Genomic DNA, 22,001 nt, shown 5'->3' on the forward strand with positions numbered 1-22,001 from the left:
TATAAGAGACCATCTTTTTATTTACTTAATCTGGAGCAGAATGTTATATATCGGAGTCCTGGGATATCCAGGATGTCTGAGGGAAGATCTAAGGCTTTCATCGACAGGGATGGCAAAGATCGAGGCTTCAGTGCAAGTCTGATGACTGGCCACAGCTGCCTGGAAGGCTGTGTGGAGAAGGATCCCAAGGCTGTGTCTGGACTGGTGTGGGCGCTTCCAGAGAGGTGGGAGTGGGCTGGGCTAATGTAGGCAAGGAGCACCAGACTGAGAAATGAACAAGGGAAATACATGCTCTTCTTCCCCAAAGGTAAACAGCAACCAGCGCCGGCTCGGCATTGCCCGGCGCCTGCACGTGGCATTGCTGAGGTTGACCCCGTAAAGGAGCCCGTATCGGAGTGGGAGAGAGGTGAGATTCAAATACCGTTCCCACGTGACAGAGCAGACAACAGTCCGGAAGGGCAAAGGTCGGGGGGAGCTCCAGCTTCAGTTACGGCGCCTGGCACTCCAGCAAGGCCAGCACTGCCGTGAGGCTTCCTAGTGAGCAACCGAAATGCTGGTTAAAATGTTACAAGTTATTTAAAAATGAAAAAGACAAGGTGACAATGCATATTTGCTAGAGAAAGTGGTATACAATGTGGGTCCTGTCATTTATATAGATATATACACAGAAAGCCCTTAGACTGCAGGTTTTAAAACTGAAAAATCCTAAGATTACCTACCCAGTGAACATCCTATTATTCTGTAATTCCAATGAACGATTCATCCTCAGTGATCCAAATAAATCCAGGTGGGGAGTGGCCTTCTGTAGCCCTCACCTGTTACAGTGAATGTATTAGTACTGGCGAAAGGTGAATACAAATCTAGATTTTGGAACTGAAATCAGATTTTAAATGCACCAAGAGTCTGCTACTCATGCTAAGTCCTTATAAAGCGTATTAGCCACTTTAGTGTAAATCCAGATTTTTGGGCGTTGCAAGACATTTAAGTGTGGTATGACTGTAGTCTGATTGATGTTTACAGCTGTCTTATCAAGCTGACTTTTTCATTCTAAGCACTACTTGGAAATTATTAGGGTCCCTGCTCCCTGGTAACATAAATCTATCTGGGAAATCCAGGGTTGTACATTGTTATTGTGCACTAATTTCTCACACAAGTCACTTAGTATCTTTCTTACAGCTAACATTTTGGCTTTAATGTTCGTTCTTCACAGCATGAAAAATGGCCAAATCAGCTCTGGCTGACTAGGTTTTCGTTTCACTTCAAGTACAGACAGTCCTCGGGTTATGTTGGACTTGACGTATGTCGTTTCATGGTTACGTCACCATCTCCCATTTATTAATTAAAAAAAAAAAAGTTCCGTCATTTCGACGTATGTACATATGTGCTTTATTTTTTTTAATTATTTATTTACCACAAGTAAAGGTCAGGAATTGTTATCTTTCTTTTAAATTTCTTTTACTGTTTCACTTCATTACTGCTGTGTATGTGCTCCATGTGAGTGATGCAGGTGCTTATGTAGGTGGGTTCCGACTTACGGTGAAAATCGCGTTACCTTGTGCCGTAGGAACGGATCTCCGATGTAACCTGAGGACCTACTGTAATTGTATGAAGCATTTAAAGTGTGTAAATGCACTAAACCATATCTCAAATGGAACTGAGTAATTAAAAATATATATTTTACGACTTAAGTTATGGGCATAAAAATGCCAGTATTTTCCCACCTAGTCCCTAGAATGGGTGGCATGGCGAGTGGGGGCTGGGACAGATAACTAGGTTCCAGACAGACCTGGGGAAGCTGAGCTTGTGTGTCTGAAAAAAACAGAGTAGAGGGTGTTCAGATATAAAATTCCTCCGTGTCACTGTCCCCGGGTCCAGCCAATGCTGGGGATGGTGTGATGTGTCTGCCCGTTGGCTCGGTGTAGGGAGCATCACCAGGGAGCGTGGAGGGTGACTTGGTGAGGGTGGTGGCACCAGAAGCTGGGGGAGCAGCAACCGCTGTTGCCAAGGAGCCGGAAGGCCCTTCAGTGAAGAGCGGGAGGGAAGCCCAGGGGGTCTCCATGGCCGCCCCACTCCCAGTGGGTAGCGGTCCTTCTCTGGAACCTCTGTGCTTGGAGCAGTGGCTGCCACACCTTTCGGAGGGGAAGGGTGCTTCCGAGGCGCTAAAGAATCTACTGGGCGCAGAATACGCAGAGACCACGGACAGGTCCGAGGAGGACAGCCGCAGGCCTGTGTCCACATCTGTCTCCTGGGACCCCTCTAAGTCATCAATGGAGAGGAGGTGGCCGTGTCTCCACTCCGATGGCCGGCGCCCCGGGGCGCCTGTGTTTGAAAAACACTGTGGTACAGCCGAGGAGGCTGGGTCGGGGTCTTCTGTGGGCAAACAAAACAAGGACTTGCTTCTTTGGAAAGACCAGGGACGGCTGGTAGTGCTGCTGGCGCGTGTGGCAAATCCCTGCTGGTGCCCAGCTAGCAGGATCGCCTGGCTGGGCCCCAGGCGTGGACTGTCCAGGCGGGGTTGCTGGCCGCTGCCAGGAGTGCAGCTCGGTGCGGTGCAGCTTGGGGAAGGCGTGGAGGGCGGTTTCTGCTCCGAGGAGTGGTGAGCTCTGTTGGGTTTAGGAAACTTCCTGTGTACCCTTTGTGCCTGCAGGGGGAAGAGGGCATATCCCACTAGTCACCTGGGAAGGGGATTCATTGTTAAAAACATCCTGAAACACACTTCCTCATAATTGGAAACTTCTAGCGACGTCGTAGCAATCAATTTAATTCTCCAAACTCTAAAGCAAAGACAGAGGTAGCAGGGCTTGGGGTGGTACCAGTCAGGACCTCGGAGGAGACACAGCCCCTTGTCACAATAGTGGGAAACATGCAAGTACACATGTAAGGGGCTCAACAGATTAGCCACAAAGTGAGGGCCCGGCTGAGAGGAGAGAATTCCCATTAAATGCACAAAGGATGGTTGAAGGTCCCTTCCCGCTGACCACAGCGCTGCTTGGGAGTGTTACTGCGGAGAGGGTGGAAGCATCCAGGATGGGATAAGCACAGACAATCTCAGATCAGGTGGACATGGGATTTGACTCCAGTACCCGTGTGATCACAGGACACACCCTAGGGCTGGCCATGTCAGGGTGGTTAACCTTCAGTGAGTAAGGGGCTATCAGGAGATTAGCATTTATTTACCTGCTATTAGGAATCACTTACTGTATATTTTGCCTTTCAGAGACTGCACAGGAAAGGGAGCTGTGACTACTGACTAATCCCTTGGATGCCCCATAGGGTGTAGACAAGCAGCTGCACCCTTAATGCCTCACCCCTGTCCTATTCTTCCACCCTCCCTGCAGCTCAGCAGGAACACATTTCTGTTGCACAAATCTGGGGACCTCCATGCCACCTGGGTCTGCTGCTCTCAGATTCTTCCTCTGGTCTGGCTCAAAGCCCAAGCCTACAGGGCAACCTTACAATGCCAAGTTTCAATTTAATAGTAGATTTAGGAACAGTGGATCTGGTTCTATTTAGTATAGGATCTGATTTATGAACCCTGATATAAGAAAAGGGTTCTGACTGCAGTTTACTAAAAGGGATATTTCCTGGCACCCAGCAGGCTAACATACTAGCCCCTCACTAGACATCAAACACCCCTGCCTCCCTGTTCAGCAGGAACCTGGTTTTCCCACAGCCACTTGGGAAATTTAGTTCAATGTAATACACTTTGGATGAAAAGGGGCCACAAACTAAAGCTGACAAGCTCAGGGGAGGCCTGCGTGCAGCCTTACAAACTCAGAGACCTAAAATAAGCACCAAGGATGGTCTGAAATTAAACCTTTTTTTAAAAAAAACACTAAAGGCAGTTTACAGTGGGTAGTCATGTTCAATCTTTACCCTAACTGAGCCTGTTGTCTTTTTGCATCTACAATAACATATCTGTGGAATGTCAAAGTAATTTCCCTTTTTCCGAACCCCTCAAAGCACAGGCACTGCTCTGTGGAGACTACAGATCCCCTCATTGTTATTGAGTTAATTGTTGACTGTTAACTATCCTGCACCTACTGAAGTAAAAGGAGTGTGTGTCTATCATTTTACTTTTACCTAGTAATCCAATCCCAGAGGTTTCCCCACTTTGCTTTCTCCCACCTCCCTAATCTGTCACCAGTGGATTTCATGTAACCCACTTACATCTCCTCCTTTGTTGTAATTTTGTACAAGGTACAAAAACTGCCCTTCTCCAGAGCATTATCTCAATCCGTTGAGATTCTGCTTCCTGGCATTTGTTGACAGTTTGGCTAAAATAAACTCACAAAAATTCTTCACAGGTTTGAATGTTTCTTACATTATCACTTGGTATGGTTGGCAGGATTCCAAAGAAGCTCACCCAAGACCGTTCTGCAGACCCAGACCCCGTGCTTGGATCCAGAAAGGGCCCGCTGAGCCCCGCCAGCTGCCAGCTGCATCGGGTGAACTCGGGTGAGTTGTCTCTTGGATCCAGGACCTTCCCGTGCTTTTAGTAGAGGGTCTGACTTTATTTGAGCTGCTCTTAGAAATTCCTAGAGGTGGCACTAAAGGATAGGAGTTGAAACCTGTGGCAGGTTTTGATTGGGCTTTTCAATTGGAATTGCTTTCTGAGGGTCTGAGCAAAAACCCTTCGCTGTATAAATGAGAGCTGACTCTGAAGATAAAGGGGCACATCCTCCCTCCAGCCCAAACCTCAGGTGTTCTTAGGTTACTAAGAACCTTTGTGGTGTCAGAGGACATTCCTCAGGACATGCAGGAGCCCCATAGGGAATTTCCAACTCAATTGTAATTAAACCAACAGGCTCATCCAGGGGAGCACCCATACGCCCAGTTGGACAGCTCCCGTGCCCTCCCAATTGTTTCGGACAGCTGGGAGAGAAACTGAGGCACGCAAGAGGGTTGAATATAACTCGAGGGGTGAGAGCCTTGTGGAGCTCAACCCATAAGCAGCACACTTTGACCCACTACATAACATCCCTAGAAAACTTGCTCAGAATCTGCAGATATCCAAAGAAAGATTAAAATAAAATGAGAAATTGTACCTCTATGGTCGAAACGCCAAGAATCCCAGCCCCCTGTTAATACTCCCACAGGATACATGTAGTTTGTATGGAATTTCAACTTGCAAGTACCTATAGAAATGGGAAAATTTAACTAAAAATGCTATCAGCTTGAAATGGGCAAAGTGGGGAACTTATGACACCTCCAAATTGATTATTCTGTATGCTCAATTTGAAAAAGCTGGCTCTAAAATTAAATTGAATGAATGGGAAGCTTATCTTGATGGGAAATTCGAGATTTCTAGGAGAGGAACAGATAAAATATCTTCCCTTCTGCTGGGATCATATTCAGTCTTTAACTTTTTTTAAAAAAATATGTTTTTATTGATTTCAGAGAGGAAGGGAGAGGGAGGGATAAATAGAAACATCAATGATGAGATAGAATGACTGATTGGCTGCTTCCTGCATGCCCTCCACTGGAGACCAAGCCCACAAGCCAGGCAGGTGCCCTGACCAGAAATCGAACCACGATCTCTTGGTTCATAGGTCAAGACTCAACCACTGAGCCATGCCAGCTGGGCCATATTCAGTCTTAATTATGTCTCTTCTATATGACCATTCCTTTCATTGATTTCTAAGATCTTTATTTGCCTAATTCCAGATATCTCTTAATCCTGTAAACAGACTGATTGACTCATTCTTTCAACAAACATTAACTGTCGGTCTTGTACGCAGAACTTCTCAGTTGGTGTGTTTAAGCTTTGAATGGGTTATTAAAGGTGTGCCAAGATATTCATCTTTTAAACTAGCAGCCTCGTTAACCTCATAAATATTATCATTTTCGATGTGCTCTTTGATGTGAAAAGGGTCCAGAGGGCCAGGCACAGATAATTTTGAATAAGACATGGTCTTAGCCCCCAACAATGAACAGTACAATGTTGAAGTGTAGTAAAGTGAGCCATGATGATAAAGTGAGTGGCAGTATATGAGGCATGCTGGGGCACAAAGAAGGAAGTGGTTGGTTTTATAGAGGAGTGAGGCAGCACGGGGAAAGGTGGAAAAAGTCTGCACTGAAAAGTCATGCTTGGATAAAGCCGCGGCACTGGAGAGGCGTTTGCCACTGGAGGGCAGGGGGGACAGCATGCAGGGCAGTCAGGCACAGAAGCAGCCTGAGCAGAGGCTGCAGGCATGAACCAGGAGGAAAGCCCTGAGAAGTGAGAGGAGTCATGTCACGGGGGGCCCTGAATCCCATGCAAATAGAAGCACCTGCACGTTAAAACGTGGAAAGGTTTGAAAGTAAGATGGTGGCATGGCCAGAGTTGTGGCAGTGGACTGAAGGAGAAAGGATTAGGTGGGCTAAACAAAAGAGAAAAGATGACATTCGGCTCTTAGAGAAGGATGTTCCAGAGGGACAACCTTTGGTAGTTAAATGTCTTATCTTATTTTCCTCCTGGGCCTGGGTGCTCCAAAGTCGTTTTCTGACTTTTTAAGTATGTCAGCCTGTGACTTCAGAGTCTTATGCCCTCGGTGAGCAGCTGTGCAGTCTCAATCTGCCTGAAAAAGGAACCTCTGTGGGAACTGCTTCATGAGAAGCAAAAAGCCAAGCTTCCCATGCAAGGAACTGCGAAGGGACATCTGAGTGTTCCCACTGCCAGGGACAGAGTGGTGTGACTTTAAATCAGGAACAACTGGCTGAGGATGAGTAGTTGGTGGTTTTGCTGATTTTTATCACTGTGCTTGTTTAACAGAAAGCTGCCTCTGCTCTGTCTCATTTTGACCAAATCAGGAGTCCAAATAAACCCTAAATTCTGCTGCTTTGAGGAGAGGTGGCACCTGGTGTATTTTCAACATGTGCACCATGGAGGTAGCTGCTGGGCAGGAGGGATTCCAGCTGGCACAGAGATGGCTGGTGATAACGGCAAGAGCCTGGGGCAGGGAGTTGGAGGAGGGTGGCTGAAGAGACTCCACACCCCCAGATCCCAATCTGGGCCCAGGGCTGATGTGGGCTGATGTGGGAGGCATCTGGCAGTATTCTCCAGTTTTGCCCTGAGGCAGAAAGAAAACTTGCACATGCAAAGGATGGGGTTTCTTTCTGTGTCCTACCCCTGGCTGTGGCTGTTCCCAGCCTCTCTTGTCTGCTTGTCTGACTTGACAGGAACACTAACTAGATACTGAGAAAAAATCATGGTGGATGTTGCAGGAAACTCTTCCCCAGTGGACCTTTCCAGAGTGAAACAACGCCCTGTGCCCTCCTCCCATGGAAGCCTGTTAAGAAGGATTCCTGGTGGCTATTTGGCTCAGATTTATAAACAGTCTATTAGTTATTGGTAAGCAGGGGACTTCACGTTCTCTGCACCTCAGGGGAAAACTGCACTGTGCTGCCGGTCTCCCTGCACTGTGTTCCTGACATTCGAGCGGACCCTTATAAAGAATCAATCACTGAACTGAAAACCTGCCCCAGCCCGTTGGGACTGTGCAGCTATATCCTCATTTGAATCTTCACTGACCAATTAGGACATTGCTTTTTGGGGAGCGCTTTTGTGAGGATGTGGAGTCCTCATTTGCATGGGAGTGGACCAATCAGGGCCCGGGGGCAGGCACTCTTCTCCATACAAGCCAGCCTCCCCTCTGTCTGGGTGGAGCATACGTTCAGTTTCCATTTAAAGCCCGCATTTCCCCGGCTGCACCATCACCCGGCTGCACCATCACCCGAGCTGTAACACTGCAGCTGGAACTGTCTCTCTGGACCTGAGTGGAGCTGTAACACCAGGCCACCTTGCCCAGGATGCCTTCCCCAGCTGTGCTATATCACAATGGACCTGTATCACTACTGAGCTGTCTCACAGCCATGCTGTTCCAAAGCCAAAGGTATCACAATTGAACTGCTCTAAAGCCAACCTGTTCTACAGCCGTGCTGTTACACAATTGAGCTGTTTGCATTGAATAAAGTCTGTCTCCCCCTGCCCCACACCCAGAATTGGGGACTCACTGGTGTTGAATTGATGAAGATGACCTTTGGCTGAAAGTGGTATGCTCAGATTCCTTTCTACTTCTCTTTGTGTATATGCTATAGGTGTTTGCTTTGCGAGACCATGAGACTTACAAAAACTTATTATTTTTTGTTAATCCTCATCTGAGGATATTTTTCCTCATTGATTTTTAGCTCCCATACTAACTTTATAAGTGATTAACTCATCACCTTTATGACATTATGTTACTCTGAATTTTGCTATATATTTACCTTTACCAGTGAGATTTATACTTCCATGTATAAGTTCTGCATTTCCCCCTGAATATCTATTTTCAGTATAATTTATGAAACACCCTGTCATTGACTGCAAAACACAGGGGTAGACTGAACTGTTGTTTATATTAACCAAGGATCATCAGAAGTTGATTAAATATCACTAATTTAAGAATTTCAAAAGACAAATATTCCTTGCCATAGTTCAATGAATAAATCTTAGAACTGGGTGACAAATAATTAGCAACAACTTAAGTCAGAATACCAGTTTTGAAATTAGAATGAAAAAGAATGAGGAAAGCCTATCTGAACAGTGGAACATGTTTTAGAAACCTCAATATCTTTATTTAGGGAGTCTCAGAAGGAGAAAAGAAAGAGAGAGAAAGAGCCAGAAATCTAATTTAAAGAACTAATGGCTGAAAACTTCCCAAATCTGGAGAGAGTATGGCCTTCCAAGTATAGGAAGCTCAAAAATCCCCGAAGAACTTCAACCCAAAGAGATCTTCACTAAGACACAATGTAACCACTCTCTCAAAAATTAAAAACAAAAAGAGAATCTTGAGAGCAGCAAGACAGAAAGAATCATCACATACAAGGGAATCCTGGTAAGGCTTTTAGCAGATTGCTCAGCAGAAACCTTGCAGGCAGGCAGGAGAGTGGGGTGATACAGTCAAAGTGCTCAAAGAAAAACACCAACTCATCCAAAAATATCTTACCCAACCAAGTGTCATTCAGAAATAAAGGAGAGATATTTACTCAAACAAAAGCTGAGGAAATTTATCATCACTAGACCTGCCATGTAAGAAATGCTAAAGGGAATTCTTTATGCTGAAACAAAACAGTTGCTAATTAGTAACATGAAAATCTATTGAAATATAAAATACACTGGTAAAGGTAAATATATAGTCAAATTTAAAATACTTTAATATTCCAATGGTGGTGTGTAAATCACTGAAATCCAGCACATTGGTCAAGAAAGAAGAATGTGGTGAAATAACTAGCTATAATATTATGTTAATGAACATAATATAAAAAGATGTAATTTTGCATATCTACATAAATTATAGGGCCAGGCAAGGAAATAGGTAGAACTTTCTTATGCATTTTGTTATAATTATAAGTCCATGGCAGCCCCCCTCAGTGGCCGTTGGGGTAGCCCCCCTCAGCGGGGTAGCCCCCCTCAGCGGCCGCGGACCATCAAAAGTGGGGGAGCTGGGTGCCTGTCTGCTCCGGCACCAGCGGACAGGCACCCAGTTCCACCGAGAAAAGCGAAAGCGTGTAAGGGACCCTACACGTGAATGATTCAATCTTGCACTGGGCCTCTAGTGTATTATAAAAAGCCTGTTGATAAGCACAGAGCAAAAACCCAGAAGAGGTTCACAAATGATAAAGAGAAAAAAATCAAAGCAAACCACTATAAAAAAAAATCTTTAGTTACAAAGAAAAATAGCAAAAAAGAAGAGACTAAAGAATTACAAAATAATCAGAAAGCAGTTAACAAAATGGTGATAGTAAGTCCTCAGCGATTAAAAATTACTTTAAATGTAAATGTGCTAATTTATCCAATTAAAAGACACAGACTGGCTGAGTGGATAAAACATGACCCATCTACTAGTACATGTTGCCTACAAGAGGTTAACTTAATCATTAGGAACACTCACAGGCTGAATGTGAATGGATGGTAAAAGATATTTACAGCAAATGGAAAGCAAAGAGAGCATGGGTAGTTATAATTACATCAGACAAAAACGATGTTAAGTAAAAAACTATAATACAAGACAAAGAGGATCATCTAATCTAACACTAGAGGAATATGCAAGTTTGTCCATTACAGCATCACAGGTCATGACTGGATCATCATGCTGCTTCTGCGCCCTCTGCTCAGGCAGCTGCAAAGCCCGGGATAGGATAGGATACAATAGGAGGGGAAGGAAACCGCACGCAGAAGGGGGTGGTGACCATGGGGGGGTGGAGCAGGTGTGCCCAGCGAGGGGCGGGGTGCAGGCGGCACAGAGCGGGGAGCCCCGCCCAGACGGGGGAGGAGGGCAGTGGCAGCCATGGGCTGGGAGGCGCCCACAGGTCCGGGACAGAGTGGAGGATGATCTGAGGCCTTTTGGGTGGAGGCGCTCCTGCTTTGCAGCAGTAGCAGCACCCAAGCTGCGTGGGCCTCGGCCACCCACGCTGGGCTGGGCGTCCCGGGCAGGGAATGGGAGCAGGACAGTGGCGGAGAGGCTGGGGCAGTGGGGGTGGCAAACACCTGGCCGGAGCTGAGCCCTGGGCTGGGGGTTAACGCCCACCCCAATGGAAGCTTAAAGAAGGGAGGGAAGAACTTTATAAAGGAGTCAGTAGAGAACAGAGTTAAAGAAGGAAAGAGGATGTATGAATAAACTGTAGGAGCCATAATGAAAATCAAGTATAGTTGTGTACTGGGGACAGATTTTAAAAGTATGAGTCAGAAAAGAAAATAGATAAATGATAGTGAATAATTAGGCAGGTAGATAGATATTAACCCTTTGCACTCACTTGCTTTTTTTTCGATTCCTTTATTCTAATGCTAACCGTGTCGAGTCACACTCGACATCTGAGTGCAAAAGGTTAAAACAGTGGAAGTAAGTAGAGAAGAATGTATGGGAAAGGTAGGATGAGAGAGAAAGAGGGAGGAAGAAAAGTTTTAAAGGGGAGCCGGTAGAGCTTAAAAGGAGAATGGGAAGAAGGAAGAAATGGGGGAGGGAGCAAAGCAGGTCCGAGGGAGGAAGTGAAGAAAAAAATTAAGGTGGGAAGGAAGGAAAAGGGGAGAGAGGGCAGGAGTAAAGATAAAGGAAAGAAGGAATGTGGGGAGGGAGGGAGGGAGGAGAAAGATGGGAAGAAGGATGATGGAACAGAAGTAGGAAATAAGGAGGAAAGAAAAGTCTATAAATGATGAGTCAGTAGAAAAACGTGTTATATAAGGAAAGAGAAAAATTGTGTGAGAGGGAGAAGCCAATAAGGAAATCAAATACAATTGTGTGTGAAGGGGATAAGATTTTTTTAAAAAGTTAATAGGGGCAACCAGGCCAGCAGGGGAGGGCAGTTAGGGGTGACCAAGCTGGCAGGAGAGGGCAGTTAGGGGGAGAAGGCCAGCAGGGGAGGGCAGTTAGGGGGATCAGGCCAGCAGGGCAGGGTAGTTAGGGGGATCAGGCAGGCAGGCAGAGTGGCTAGGGCAGGCAGGCAGGTGAGCGGTTAGGAGCCAGAGGTCCTGGATTGCAAACAGGCCTAAACGGGCAGTTGGATATCCCCTGAGGGCTCCCAGATTGGAAAGGGTGTAGGTCGGGCTGAGGGACACTCCCCTCCCCGTGCATGAATTTCATACACTGGGCCTCTAGTCTATCCTATATAATAAAAGCTTAAAATACTAAGTGTTCAATCGTTTAACCGGTTGCTCTGATGTGCACTGACCACCTGGGGGCAGATGCTCTGACCGGTAGGTTAGCTTGCTGCTGGGGTCCAGCTGGTCGGGACTGGGTAAGAAGGGTCGGACTTGCTCTGCAGTTCTCCTGCGGCCCCTCCACAGCCTTGATAGTGCACTGGTGGGGTCCCTTGGCCTGGCCTGCGCACTCTCGCATTCTGGGACCCCTCGGGGGATGTCAGAGAGCCAGTTTCGGCCCAATCCCCACAGGCCAGGCCGAGGGACCCTACAGGTGCACGAATCCATGCACCGGGCCTCTAGTATATATATAAAAGCCTAAGTGACCAGAACAACTGGTCACAATGATGCGCACTGACCACCAGGGGGGCAGATGCTCAATGCGGGAGCTGCCCCCTGGTGGTCAGTGCACTCCTACAGCCAACCTCCTGTGGCTGGCCAACCTCCCCTGGTCCCTCCCCGTGGCCAGCCAACCTCCCGTGGTCCCTCCTCCCATCCGTCAGGCCCCAGCTGGCCGCCAGCAGCTGGCAGGAAGGAAGACTGACCCCAGCTGACAGCCAGCAGGAAGGCAGCCGGCAGCCAGCAAGCAGGAAGGAAAGCCCTGGCCGGCAGCCGGAAGGCCCCGATCGGCCCTGATAGCTGGTCAGGCCTGGGGACCCCACCCGAGCATGAATTTTGTGCACCGGGCCTCTAGTTATATAATAATAAAGGGGTCACTCCATCAGGAGAATATAGTTGTAAACATATAGGTACCCAACATTGGAGAACCTAAAATATTAAATAATTATTAACAGATCTGAAGACAATAGGCAGTAATAAAATAATAGTAGGGGACTTCAATATGCTACTTTCAATGATCATCCAGAAAGAAAATCAATAAGGAAAAAGGTTTCAATGACACTTTAGACCAAGTAAACTTAATAGACTTATGCTGAACATTCCATCCAATAGCAGCAGAATACACATTATTCTCAAATGCACACAAAACATTCTCCAGGATAGGTGACATGATAGGTCACAAAACATGTCTTAGCAAACTTAAGAAGACTGAAATCATAACAAGTATCTTTTTAAATTAACAGGAGGAAAGCTGGAAAATTCACAAATATTTGAAGGTTAAATAATATACTCATGAAAAATTAATGGGTCAAAGTAGAAATCTAAAGGGACATAAAAATATCTTGTAAGAAATGAAAATGAAAGCACAATCTATAAAAATCTATGGGATATAGTGAAAGCAGTTCTAAGAGAAAAGTTTATAATGATAAACTTTTCAAATAAACAACCTCAATTTATACCTTAATGAACCAGAAAAAACAAAAAAAACTAAGCCCAAATTTAGCAGAAGAAAGACAACAACAAAGATCAGAGCAGAAATAAGTGAAGTAATGACCAGAAAAACAAACAAAAAATATCAATAAAACTAAGAGCTGGTTCTTTGAAAAGATAAACTGAGTGAAAACTCAAATAAATAAAATCAGAAATGAAAGATTACAACAGATAGCACAGAAATACAAAGAAATATGAGAGACTATTATGAACAATTATATGCCAATAAAGTGGAAAACATAGAAGAAATGGAAAATGTTTAGAAGCATAACCTACCAAGATCAAATCATGAAGAAAAAAAAAAAAAAATCAAAAACAGACCAATAATGAGTAAGGATATTTAAATCATTCATCAACCCCCCTTTACCTCCAAAAGTCAGAGGATCAGATTGTTTTATGGTTAACTTCTACTAAACATTTAAAGAATTAACTCCAATCCTTTACAAACTCTTCCCAAAAACTGAAGAGGGAATACTCCCAAGCACATTTTATGAGGCCAGTATGGCCCTGATACCAAAACTATTTAAAGACACCACCAGAGGGAAAATTATAGACCAATATCACTGATGAATATAGATGAATATAGATGCCAAAATTCTCAAAAAAATATGGCAAACCAATTCAACAGCGCATTAAAATGATGATTCATCATGATCAGGTAAGATTTATCCCTGCGATGCAAGAATGGATCAGCATACACAAATCAATAAATGTAATACACCCCCATTAACAGAATGAAAGAAAAAAAATCACATGATCATCTCAATATACTTAGAAAAAGCACTTGACAAAATACATTTTTCTGGGTAAGTCAATCAAAAAATTGAGTATATAAGTAAGGTACTTCAGCATAATAAAGGCCATATATGACAAGCCCACAGCTAACATGACAATGAATGGTGAAAAGTTAAAATCCTTTCCTCTAAAATCAGGAACAAGACAGAATTCCTGTTCCTCTCATAAATTCTGTTTAGTGTAGTGCCTGGAGTACCAGCCAAAAAAATTAGGCAAGAAAAAGAAATTAGAGACATCCATAGGAGTAAGGAAGAAGTAAAATTATCTCGAGTTTGCCAAAGATACGGTGTTATATGTAGAAAATCCAATCTCAAGTGCACATGAAGCATTCTCCAATATGGATCATATGTTAGGCCACAAAACAAGACAAAATAAGAAGATTGAAATCATATCCAGCATCTTTTCTGACAATAATGGTATAAAACTAAATAGTAAATACAAGAGAAAAACTAAAAAATTCAAACATATGGAGAGTAAATAACACGCTACTGAAAAACCAATGGGTCAAAGACAAAACTTAAAAAATACCTTGAGACAAATGCAAATGTAAATAGAACATACCAAAGCTTATGAGATGCAGCAAAAGCAGTTCTAAGAGGAAAGGTCATAGCAATAAATACCTACCATTACAAAACAAGAAAGATCTCAGTAAATAACCTTAGTTTACATCTCAAGAACTTTGAAAAATAAGAACAAATTAACACCAAAATTAGCAGAAAAAAGAAATAACAAGGATCAAAGCACAAATAAATAAATTAGATAGAAAAGACTATAGAAAAGACCAATAAAACTAAAAACTGATTTTTTGAAGATAAACACAATTTACAAACCTTTAGCTAAACTCACCAAGAAAAAAGAGAACTCAAAGAGGAAACATTAACATGGATACCACAGAAATACAAAAGATCATTAGAGACAACTATAAAACAATCATAGGCCAAGAAATTGAACAACCTAGAAAAATGGATAAATTCTGAAAAAAAAAAAAAACAAAACCATATAATCTACCAACAGAACCATGAAGAAATAGAAAATCTGAATAGACCAATTAGTAGTAAGGAGATTGAAACAGTAATAAAAAACCTCCTAATAAACTAAAGTCTAGGATCAGATGTTTTCACTGGTGACTTCTACCAAACACTTAAAGAAGAATTAATACCAATCCTTCTTAAACTCTGCTAAAAGTAGAAGAGGAGGGAACTCTTCCTAATTCATTTTATGAGGCCACCATTACCTTGATATAAAACCAAAGACAAAGGCACTGGATAAAAAGAAAATTACAGGCCAATTACCCATGATAAACATAGATGAAAAATTCCTCAACTGCAAGAAAACTGAATTCAGCAATACACTAAAAGGACCATATGCCCTGATCAAGTGAAATGTATTCCCAGGATGTATGGATGGTTCAACATGTGCAAATCAACAAGAAGAGTATAAAGGGGATGTACCACAACATAATAAAGGACATAAATGACAAGCCCACAGCTAACATCATCCTCAATAGTGAAATACTGAAATCTTTCCCTCTAAGATCAGGAACAAGACAGGGATGCCCACTTTACCCATGTTTATTCAGCATAGTGTTAGAAATCCTAGCCAGGGCAGTTCAGCAACACAAAGAAATAAAAAGCATCCAAATGGGAAAGAAAGAAGTGAAACCATCACTATTTGCAGATGACATGATATTATAAAGTAAACAAAGGCAGTGCTATTGCCAGGCTGAGCTAGCTTCCCATATCAGAAAAGGAACCACACTTAATATGAGGCAATGCCAATGGGTCCAGTCTACTAAACATCTTCAAAACCTTCCAGTGGACTTGGCAAAGGTTACATTACCGCCAGTCATCACGGTCCTCTCCTGGCTGCCCTCAACTGCAGCCCCCCACACCCTCTTCAGGACCAGTGAATACATGTATTTGCCAGGACAGATGCTGGTGGAGTCCTCAAGACTGGTGCTGTCATGAAATCACGCCAAGAGGAGCAGAAATGAGAGCAGAACTTACTGTATTATGTAGGCCAGTAATTTGCAATCCTGGCTGCACATAAGAATCACCTGGAAGCTTTAAAAGAGAGCCCACTCCACAGCAATTGAAACAATTTCCAGGTGGGTCCCAGGCATCAGTTGAAAAGCTTCCCAGGTGATTTCAATGGGTAGGCAGAACAGGAACAGCTGTTTTAGGCCAACTTCCTGATTTCCTCATATGCCTAGGCTTTATTTCTCTTGTGCCTGGGCGTGTACATATTTTTATGGCTACTAAAAGTGACATTACGAATGACCAGTCAGTATATCTTTTCATGACTATATACTCTTCAAAACCTTAAAAAACCTCTTTCTTACTCTCTGTGATGTAAAAACTCTTGCAAGTCTAGCTCAAAGTATCTGTGATTCTGAAAAAAACTGTGAAAACTGAGACTCAGAAAACTGTGCATTGTAAAATCTGCACTGAGAAAAGTATGGGAGAGGCAGAGCTAGCACATAGGAATATTCTTTCTCTTTCTCCGACTCCCCACTGTGTTAATTAGATTAGCATTCACTTTCCCGCCCTTGTTTTATACAATTATTTTGGCCAAAATACACTGAAGTTTCCTTTCAATTGACCTTTGTCTGGATAATGGAAAATTTGAAGAATGAGTTTCTATTGCCATGTTCCTCTCCCAATAATTTTTTACTTTGTTCTTATCTGAAAATCTGTTTTAATAACAAAACTTGCTTTTTATTTGAATTCTCATTAGTTCTAACCATTGCTATAGCTCACATAAGTTTCCTCTCACAGTATTATCTTCTAACACATTTAAACAGAGAACTATTGAATATATTTGTAATGCTTATGCCAGAAACAAGGCTGCCTACCTCAGAAGAGATCAACTAACTGGCCCACAGAACAAAGACCCAGGCTGAACAAAGTCTCCATCCAGCCCTCCTTAGAACACATGGACGTCATCGTCATTGTAGATTCTAAACAGCAAAGATGCATCTAATCTTCTCCATATATCTTCCTCACTGAAGAAAAATGCTGGCTGTTGAGATTAGTTTTTGTCATAACAATGCCTCTACTTAGCAAATGGAATTTAGAACAGCACCTCAAAGTTTGGGTTAGTAAGAAGCATGCCAGGAATACGTCAAGAACTCACTATGGCTACTCATTATGTCCTCAGGGGCTCCCCTGGCCAGAATCCTGTGTGGGCTTTCTTGGGTGGTTGAAAAGAAAGTAAAAATATTAAATTAAAAAAAAATCCCGTCTTTGAAGTGCTTACTATTCAAAAGACAGATGCAGAAACAGAAGGACCTAAAGATAGGACAACTTGATAGATGCACAATAAATAAGTCAATTAAATAAGCATTTTCACTGGATTGGATGCAATATATATGTTGTAAAGAATGAGTCATTACAGGTTTGCATTTTCAGATGTGGAAACTACCTGACAAGTAGTCAGTTGGCCATTTGCCTGAAGAATTACTAACCACTTTAACCGGCTGCAGTATCGGGAGGAGGAGGAATATGGGTCTGGGGTCACTGCTTTAGGTGGGGCTCACCCTGGAGGTGCAGAAGACCACTGAGGGGATGGGACAGACCCCCATTCCCATGGGATCTGGGAAAGCCCTGAGTAAAGAGGACCTATCTTGGAACGCCACGGGTGAGAGTGAGCCCTCAGAACTGTCTCACTGGTCCTGAGCACACCCAGTTCAATAGCTGGGTCCTTGGACCCTCCACTGTCTTGAGGACCAGACCTGGCTTATACGTGGATGAGTTCTGGCTGGAATTAAATTAACCTTCCATTAGTTGCTCAGTTAAAATCTGAGTACCAATGTAGGTTTCTGCTCTGCTTTTGTGCACAGAAAAATATCCAAAAGCTACTTTTGAAAAATTAATACCAATTACATAAAGTTACTAATTTCAAGCCCATTTTTTCTAAACTTACTGATTTAAGTTCAACTCTCAAATCTTATTACTCCGCTAACTAATCTAGCAATTAACACATTTAAAAAACGCACTTTCTGCTTAATTAGCTAATTTCCTTTAACAACTGCATTTATGCATTTAATCATTGATTTTCTTTAAGTCATTCAGTAGTTTGATAAACAAAACCTTTAAGCACATACGTAACTTTTGTAAATCTAATTAGTTAAAATATAAACATGGCAAATATTGAATCCTCTTAAATGTTTCGATGTTACAAATCTACCAAAACTTACCCTTATATTCCTCAACTTAAAACTGCAAATGAATTCTAAACTACATTTTAAATTGGAAGCTCAGGTTGACCAACGTCTCTAAAACACAACAAATTCTGAAAATATCTTCCCAAGTAGGTGGCCTTGTCTTTTAGCATGATAATACTCAAGTTTCTGTCCATACTACTTTCTTTCCTACTTGCAGACATTTTACTATGGCCTTAAACTTACAGCATTGCAAATCTTTACTCCACATGGCCCATAAGGGCCTTAACACCTTCTTCTAAAGTTTAGTTGCCAAGTTTTGCCATAAACAAAAAACTGCACGTGCTTCCTTGGAGCATTACTGAGCCCCCCAACTCAATGGGCTTTGGGGTCAGATGGGAGGACTCCTGGTCACTAATGCATATTAAAATGCAGCTGTAGATACCCAATTTAGGAGTAGAGAGCATTGTTTTTGTTTTATAATTTACCTAGTGTATGATAGTTTTTATATCCTATATAATAAAAGCCTAATATGCTAAGTGTCCAGTCAGCCGGTCAGCTGTTCAACCAATCAAAGAGTAATATGCTAATGATATGCTAAGGCTGCTTAACCACTTGCTATGACGTGCACTGACCACCAGGGGGGCAGACAGTCGACCAGTCTCTATGATGTGCACTGACTACCAGGGGGCAGATAGTCGACTGGTAGGTTAGCTTGCTGCTAGGATCTGCCCGATCAGGGACTGAGCGAGAAGGGCCGGACATGCCCTGGAGTCCTCCCACAGTCCCTCCCCGGGCCCTGATCGTGCACGGGTGGGGTTCCTCACCCTGGCCTCTGCCCTCTTGCAATCCGGGACCCCTTGGGGGATGTTGAAGAGCCGGTTTAGGCCCAATCCCACAGGCCAGGCCGAGGGACCCCACTGGTGCACGAATTTGTATTCTAAATAAAAATCTGACAATATCTATGCAATGGACTCTACTGATGAAAGGTACCTAAAACTAAATATGGCTGGAAATATGTACACCTTTCTCCAATGTTTTATTATTTAAATATAAAAAAGTTGAAAGAATAGTACAAGGATCAACTTAGACACAATTATTTTGTTTTACTTCCTTTATCTACATATGTATGGATATATTTTATATATTTATACCATTTTAAATAATTTCATTTATTTATATGTATACATATATGTCTAATAGTACTTATATGTAATAGAATTTATATATAGTTTTTTGCTGAACCACCTGAAAGCAATTTGTGGCTTTCCTAACATTTTACTCCTCCATTTTCAACCTGCATTTCCTAAGAATAATTTAAGTAAATCCTATGTATGTGGCTGAGATAGGCACATGCTTACATGTACCAATCAAGCACCCTGAATTCTGGTTTCAGGCACAAAGGTTCTTTGTTGTGGTCTGGAGAGAGGCCCCTGAAGTTGGGATTTCCCTTAGCAGTCACCAAATTTAGCTAATAGCAGGGCCACCTCCGTGCATTTGAACCCTTACTGGTTCACTTATTAGCTTTGTGGCCTGGGGCAAGTGGTATAGTAGCTGTAGTGATGATGGTGGCGGTGATGAGAATGGTAATGATGATAACAAGGGCAACAGCAAACAACACTTAATAACCTTACTATGTGCTAGGATTTACTATTCTAGATCCTGTCTCTTGGAATGATGTCACCAAGATGAGGACACAGGTCTTCCTTGATTTCGCTTCCCTCACAAGGAGAACGTCTAACAACTACAGTAGTCCAGCTATTCACGATTTCGCTTTTCACGGTTTCAGTTACCTGTGCTCAACTGTGGTCCAAAAATATTAAATGGAAAATTCCAAAAATAAACAAACAATTCCTAAGTTTTAAATTGTGTTCCATTCTGAGTAGCATGATGAATTCTCGTGCCGTCCAGCTCCCTCCCTCCCGGACATGAGTCATCCCTTCGTCCAGTACATCCACACTTAGTAGCCATCTCCATTGTCAGGTCTACTGTCACTGCTCATCTGCAGAGATAAGCTGGTGACTGCCGGGACAGAGTTTGGTGCAGAGGTCTACCTGATCAGTTCCCCAAGTAAGAGTTCTTGTCAGCTTTGGGGCCTCCTATGTGTGCAAGACCCTCTCCCCTGCCCCCACGGCTGGGAAGCTAATCCATAGCTCTTCCCACTGTTAATATAGTCTCCAACCCTGCTAAGCAAGAAATCAAACCAGAGCTCCGGGGCATCCTGGTAGCCCACCGTGCAGCACTGATTACAGCAGCATTTGAATGGAGAACCTGATCAGTGGCTCTGTGTCTGCAGAGCCAAGATGGTTGCCCCGTCTGTGCAGGAGGGAGCTTAGTGTGCATGTTTGTCTGACTTGATAGTGAAATAAAGAGCTTTGCTGGCGCTGGGGCCTGTTCTGCAGCTCTAACCATGCAGGGAAGGTAATTTATTGTTACACCCAAAGCTCAATACATCCTGCAGCCCAATCTGACCTGGAAACCTAACCAGAGCTTCGGGGAGCCCATTTGCAATAGTGGAACACAAGTGGAGAACCCAGCCAGCAGCCCTACTCACCTGTCAGGCCTGGGAATTTGGTGCATAGTTCTGCCTAATTTGGTCCTCAAACAAGAGCCTTGCCAGCCTTGGGGCCTGTGTGGGGCCCACGTGGGCAAAAACTAATTTGGAAACTAATTTGCAGCCCCACCACCGATGAAGACAATCTCCAGCCTGCCCATCCTGGAGACCTGCGGGAGCACACAGGGAGCTGAGCAGCCCATCTTGCAGCTGCTGCGGCAGTGGCACTGAGCAGAGATCACAGCATGGGGTTTCCCATCTGCAGAGCAAAACTGGTGGCCCATCTGGTCAGGAAATTCAGTGCACAGTCTAGCCTGATTCGGGTCCCCAAACAATGAGCCAGGCAGACCTTGGGACGTTCTGCTGAACCACCAGTGCAGAGGAGCTACTTCCTGCCCTGCCTACTGCTAAGTATGGTACCTAGGCACCAATGTCTACTAAGCCTGACCAGAGACTCCAGACAACCATGAAACACATCCTACAGCCTCCTTTGGACAGGGAACCAAGCCAACAGTCCTATCCGACTATTCTCAGCCACTGTCACCACCCTAACCCCCAACCTCAGAGTCCAGGAAGTGGCCCCACCCCAAAATAGACCTTGACTGCAAGCCCCATCTGCCTGAGAACATTATCAGGTGAAACATCCAGAACACCAAGCCAATTGGACTGGTGAAAAATTGTCTCTGCCAAAGTGAACCTGGGCAGGTGCGCTTTAGGTCTATGCCAAAGGATGCCAGCTTCTCTTCAGGTCACCAAATCGCAGGAAGTTGAGGTGGTGACAGACAAACCTGGGTTCTAATTTGTCCCCATGGGTTCCAATTTGTCCAAACTAGTGGAACCTAGACTTTTTTTTTTGGAGGGGGGGGCACAGCTATATCTGAGTACACTGTGGGGGACAGAACCCCTTTACATAATGTTCCAGAGGTTCCGGGGCTCATTCTCTCAGCATGAAGACAAAAGTCAGGTGAAAATTTCCTTAAAGTCAAAGTAATGTTTGGCCTTCCATTTGGGAGGGTGGAAGGCTGGTGATGGGAAAGAGAAAACTGATCAAAAGTCTGAAGCCCATTTAGGAAAAGTTTCCTTTGGTACATTTTTTTGGGAATAAATGAGGAAGAAAAAGGGAAAAAAAATTTTAAAGAAAACTGACATATACATTTATATGACAAAAACACTGGAAGAAAATGTGCCAAAATGCTGTTATGGTGGTAGTAATAGAGTCATTAAAAAAAAAGTTTCTAATTGCCACAAAATTTTGGGGTACTTTGGTTTTCTTTCTAATAAAAATATATTAACATGGGAGGAAAACCCATTGGAAATTAAAGCTGAGTTATTTCGCCTGATGTTTTAAGTTTAGGCCAACCTGACAGAGCTGTTAGGTCACCAAACAGGATTTGGTCTGGATCTGTGGGACCTAAGGTCCAAACCCCATCTGCTTGCTGGCTTCCAGAAAGTTTCTGCTTTAGTCTCCTGGTTTCCCAGCCCTGGAGGGAGGGGTCCCTCTGGAGCCC

General features: G+C 43.6%; 1 protein-coding gene across 2 annotated transcripts in view; it reads right to left on the reverse strand.

The window, feature by feature from the left end:
- Positions 1-521: 521 nt before the first annotated feature.
- Positions 522-22,001, reverse strand: part of FAM124A (family with sequence similarity 124 member A) — a 63,716-nt gene continuing 42,236 nt past the window's right edge. The window contains exons 4-5 of one of the 2 annotated variants that reach the window (XM_054720217.1): positions 1,787-2,641; positions 522-534 (exon numbers count right to left, since the gene is read on the reverse strand). In XM_054720217.1, the coding sequence (XP_054576192.1) occupies positions 1,835-2,641 (807 nt within the window). In that variant the 3' untranslated portion in view covers positions 522-534; positions 1,787-1,834. Of the gene's footprint in view, positions 535-1,670; positions 2,642-22,001 lie in introns of those variants that run through there. The other variant, XM_008152075.3, reaches the window with a different exon arrangement.

The sequence above is a fragment of the Eptesicus fuscus genome, chromosome 8, assembly GCF_027574615.1.
Source record: "Eptesicus fuscus isolate TK198812 chromosome 8, DD_ASM_mEF_20220401, whole genome shotgun sequence".
Classification (NCBI taxonomy): domain Eukaryota; kingdom Metazoa; phylum Chordata; class Mammalia; order Chiroptera; family Vespertilionidae; genus Eptesicus; species Eptesicus fuscus.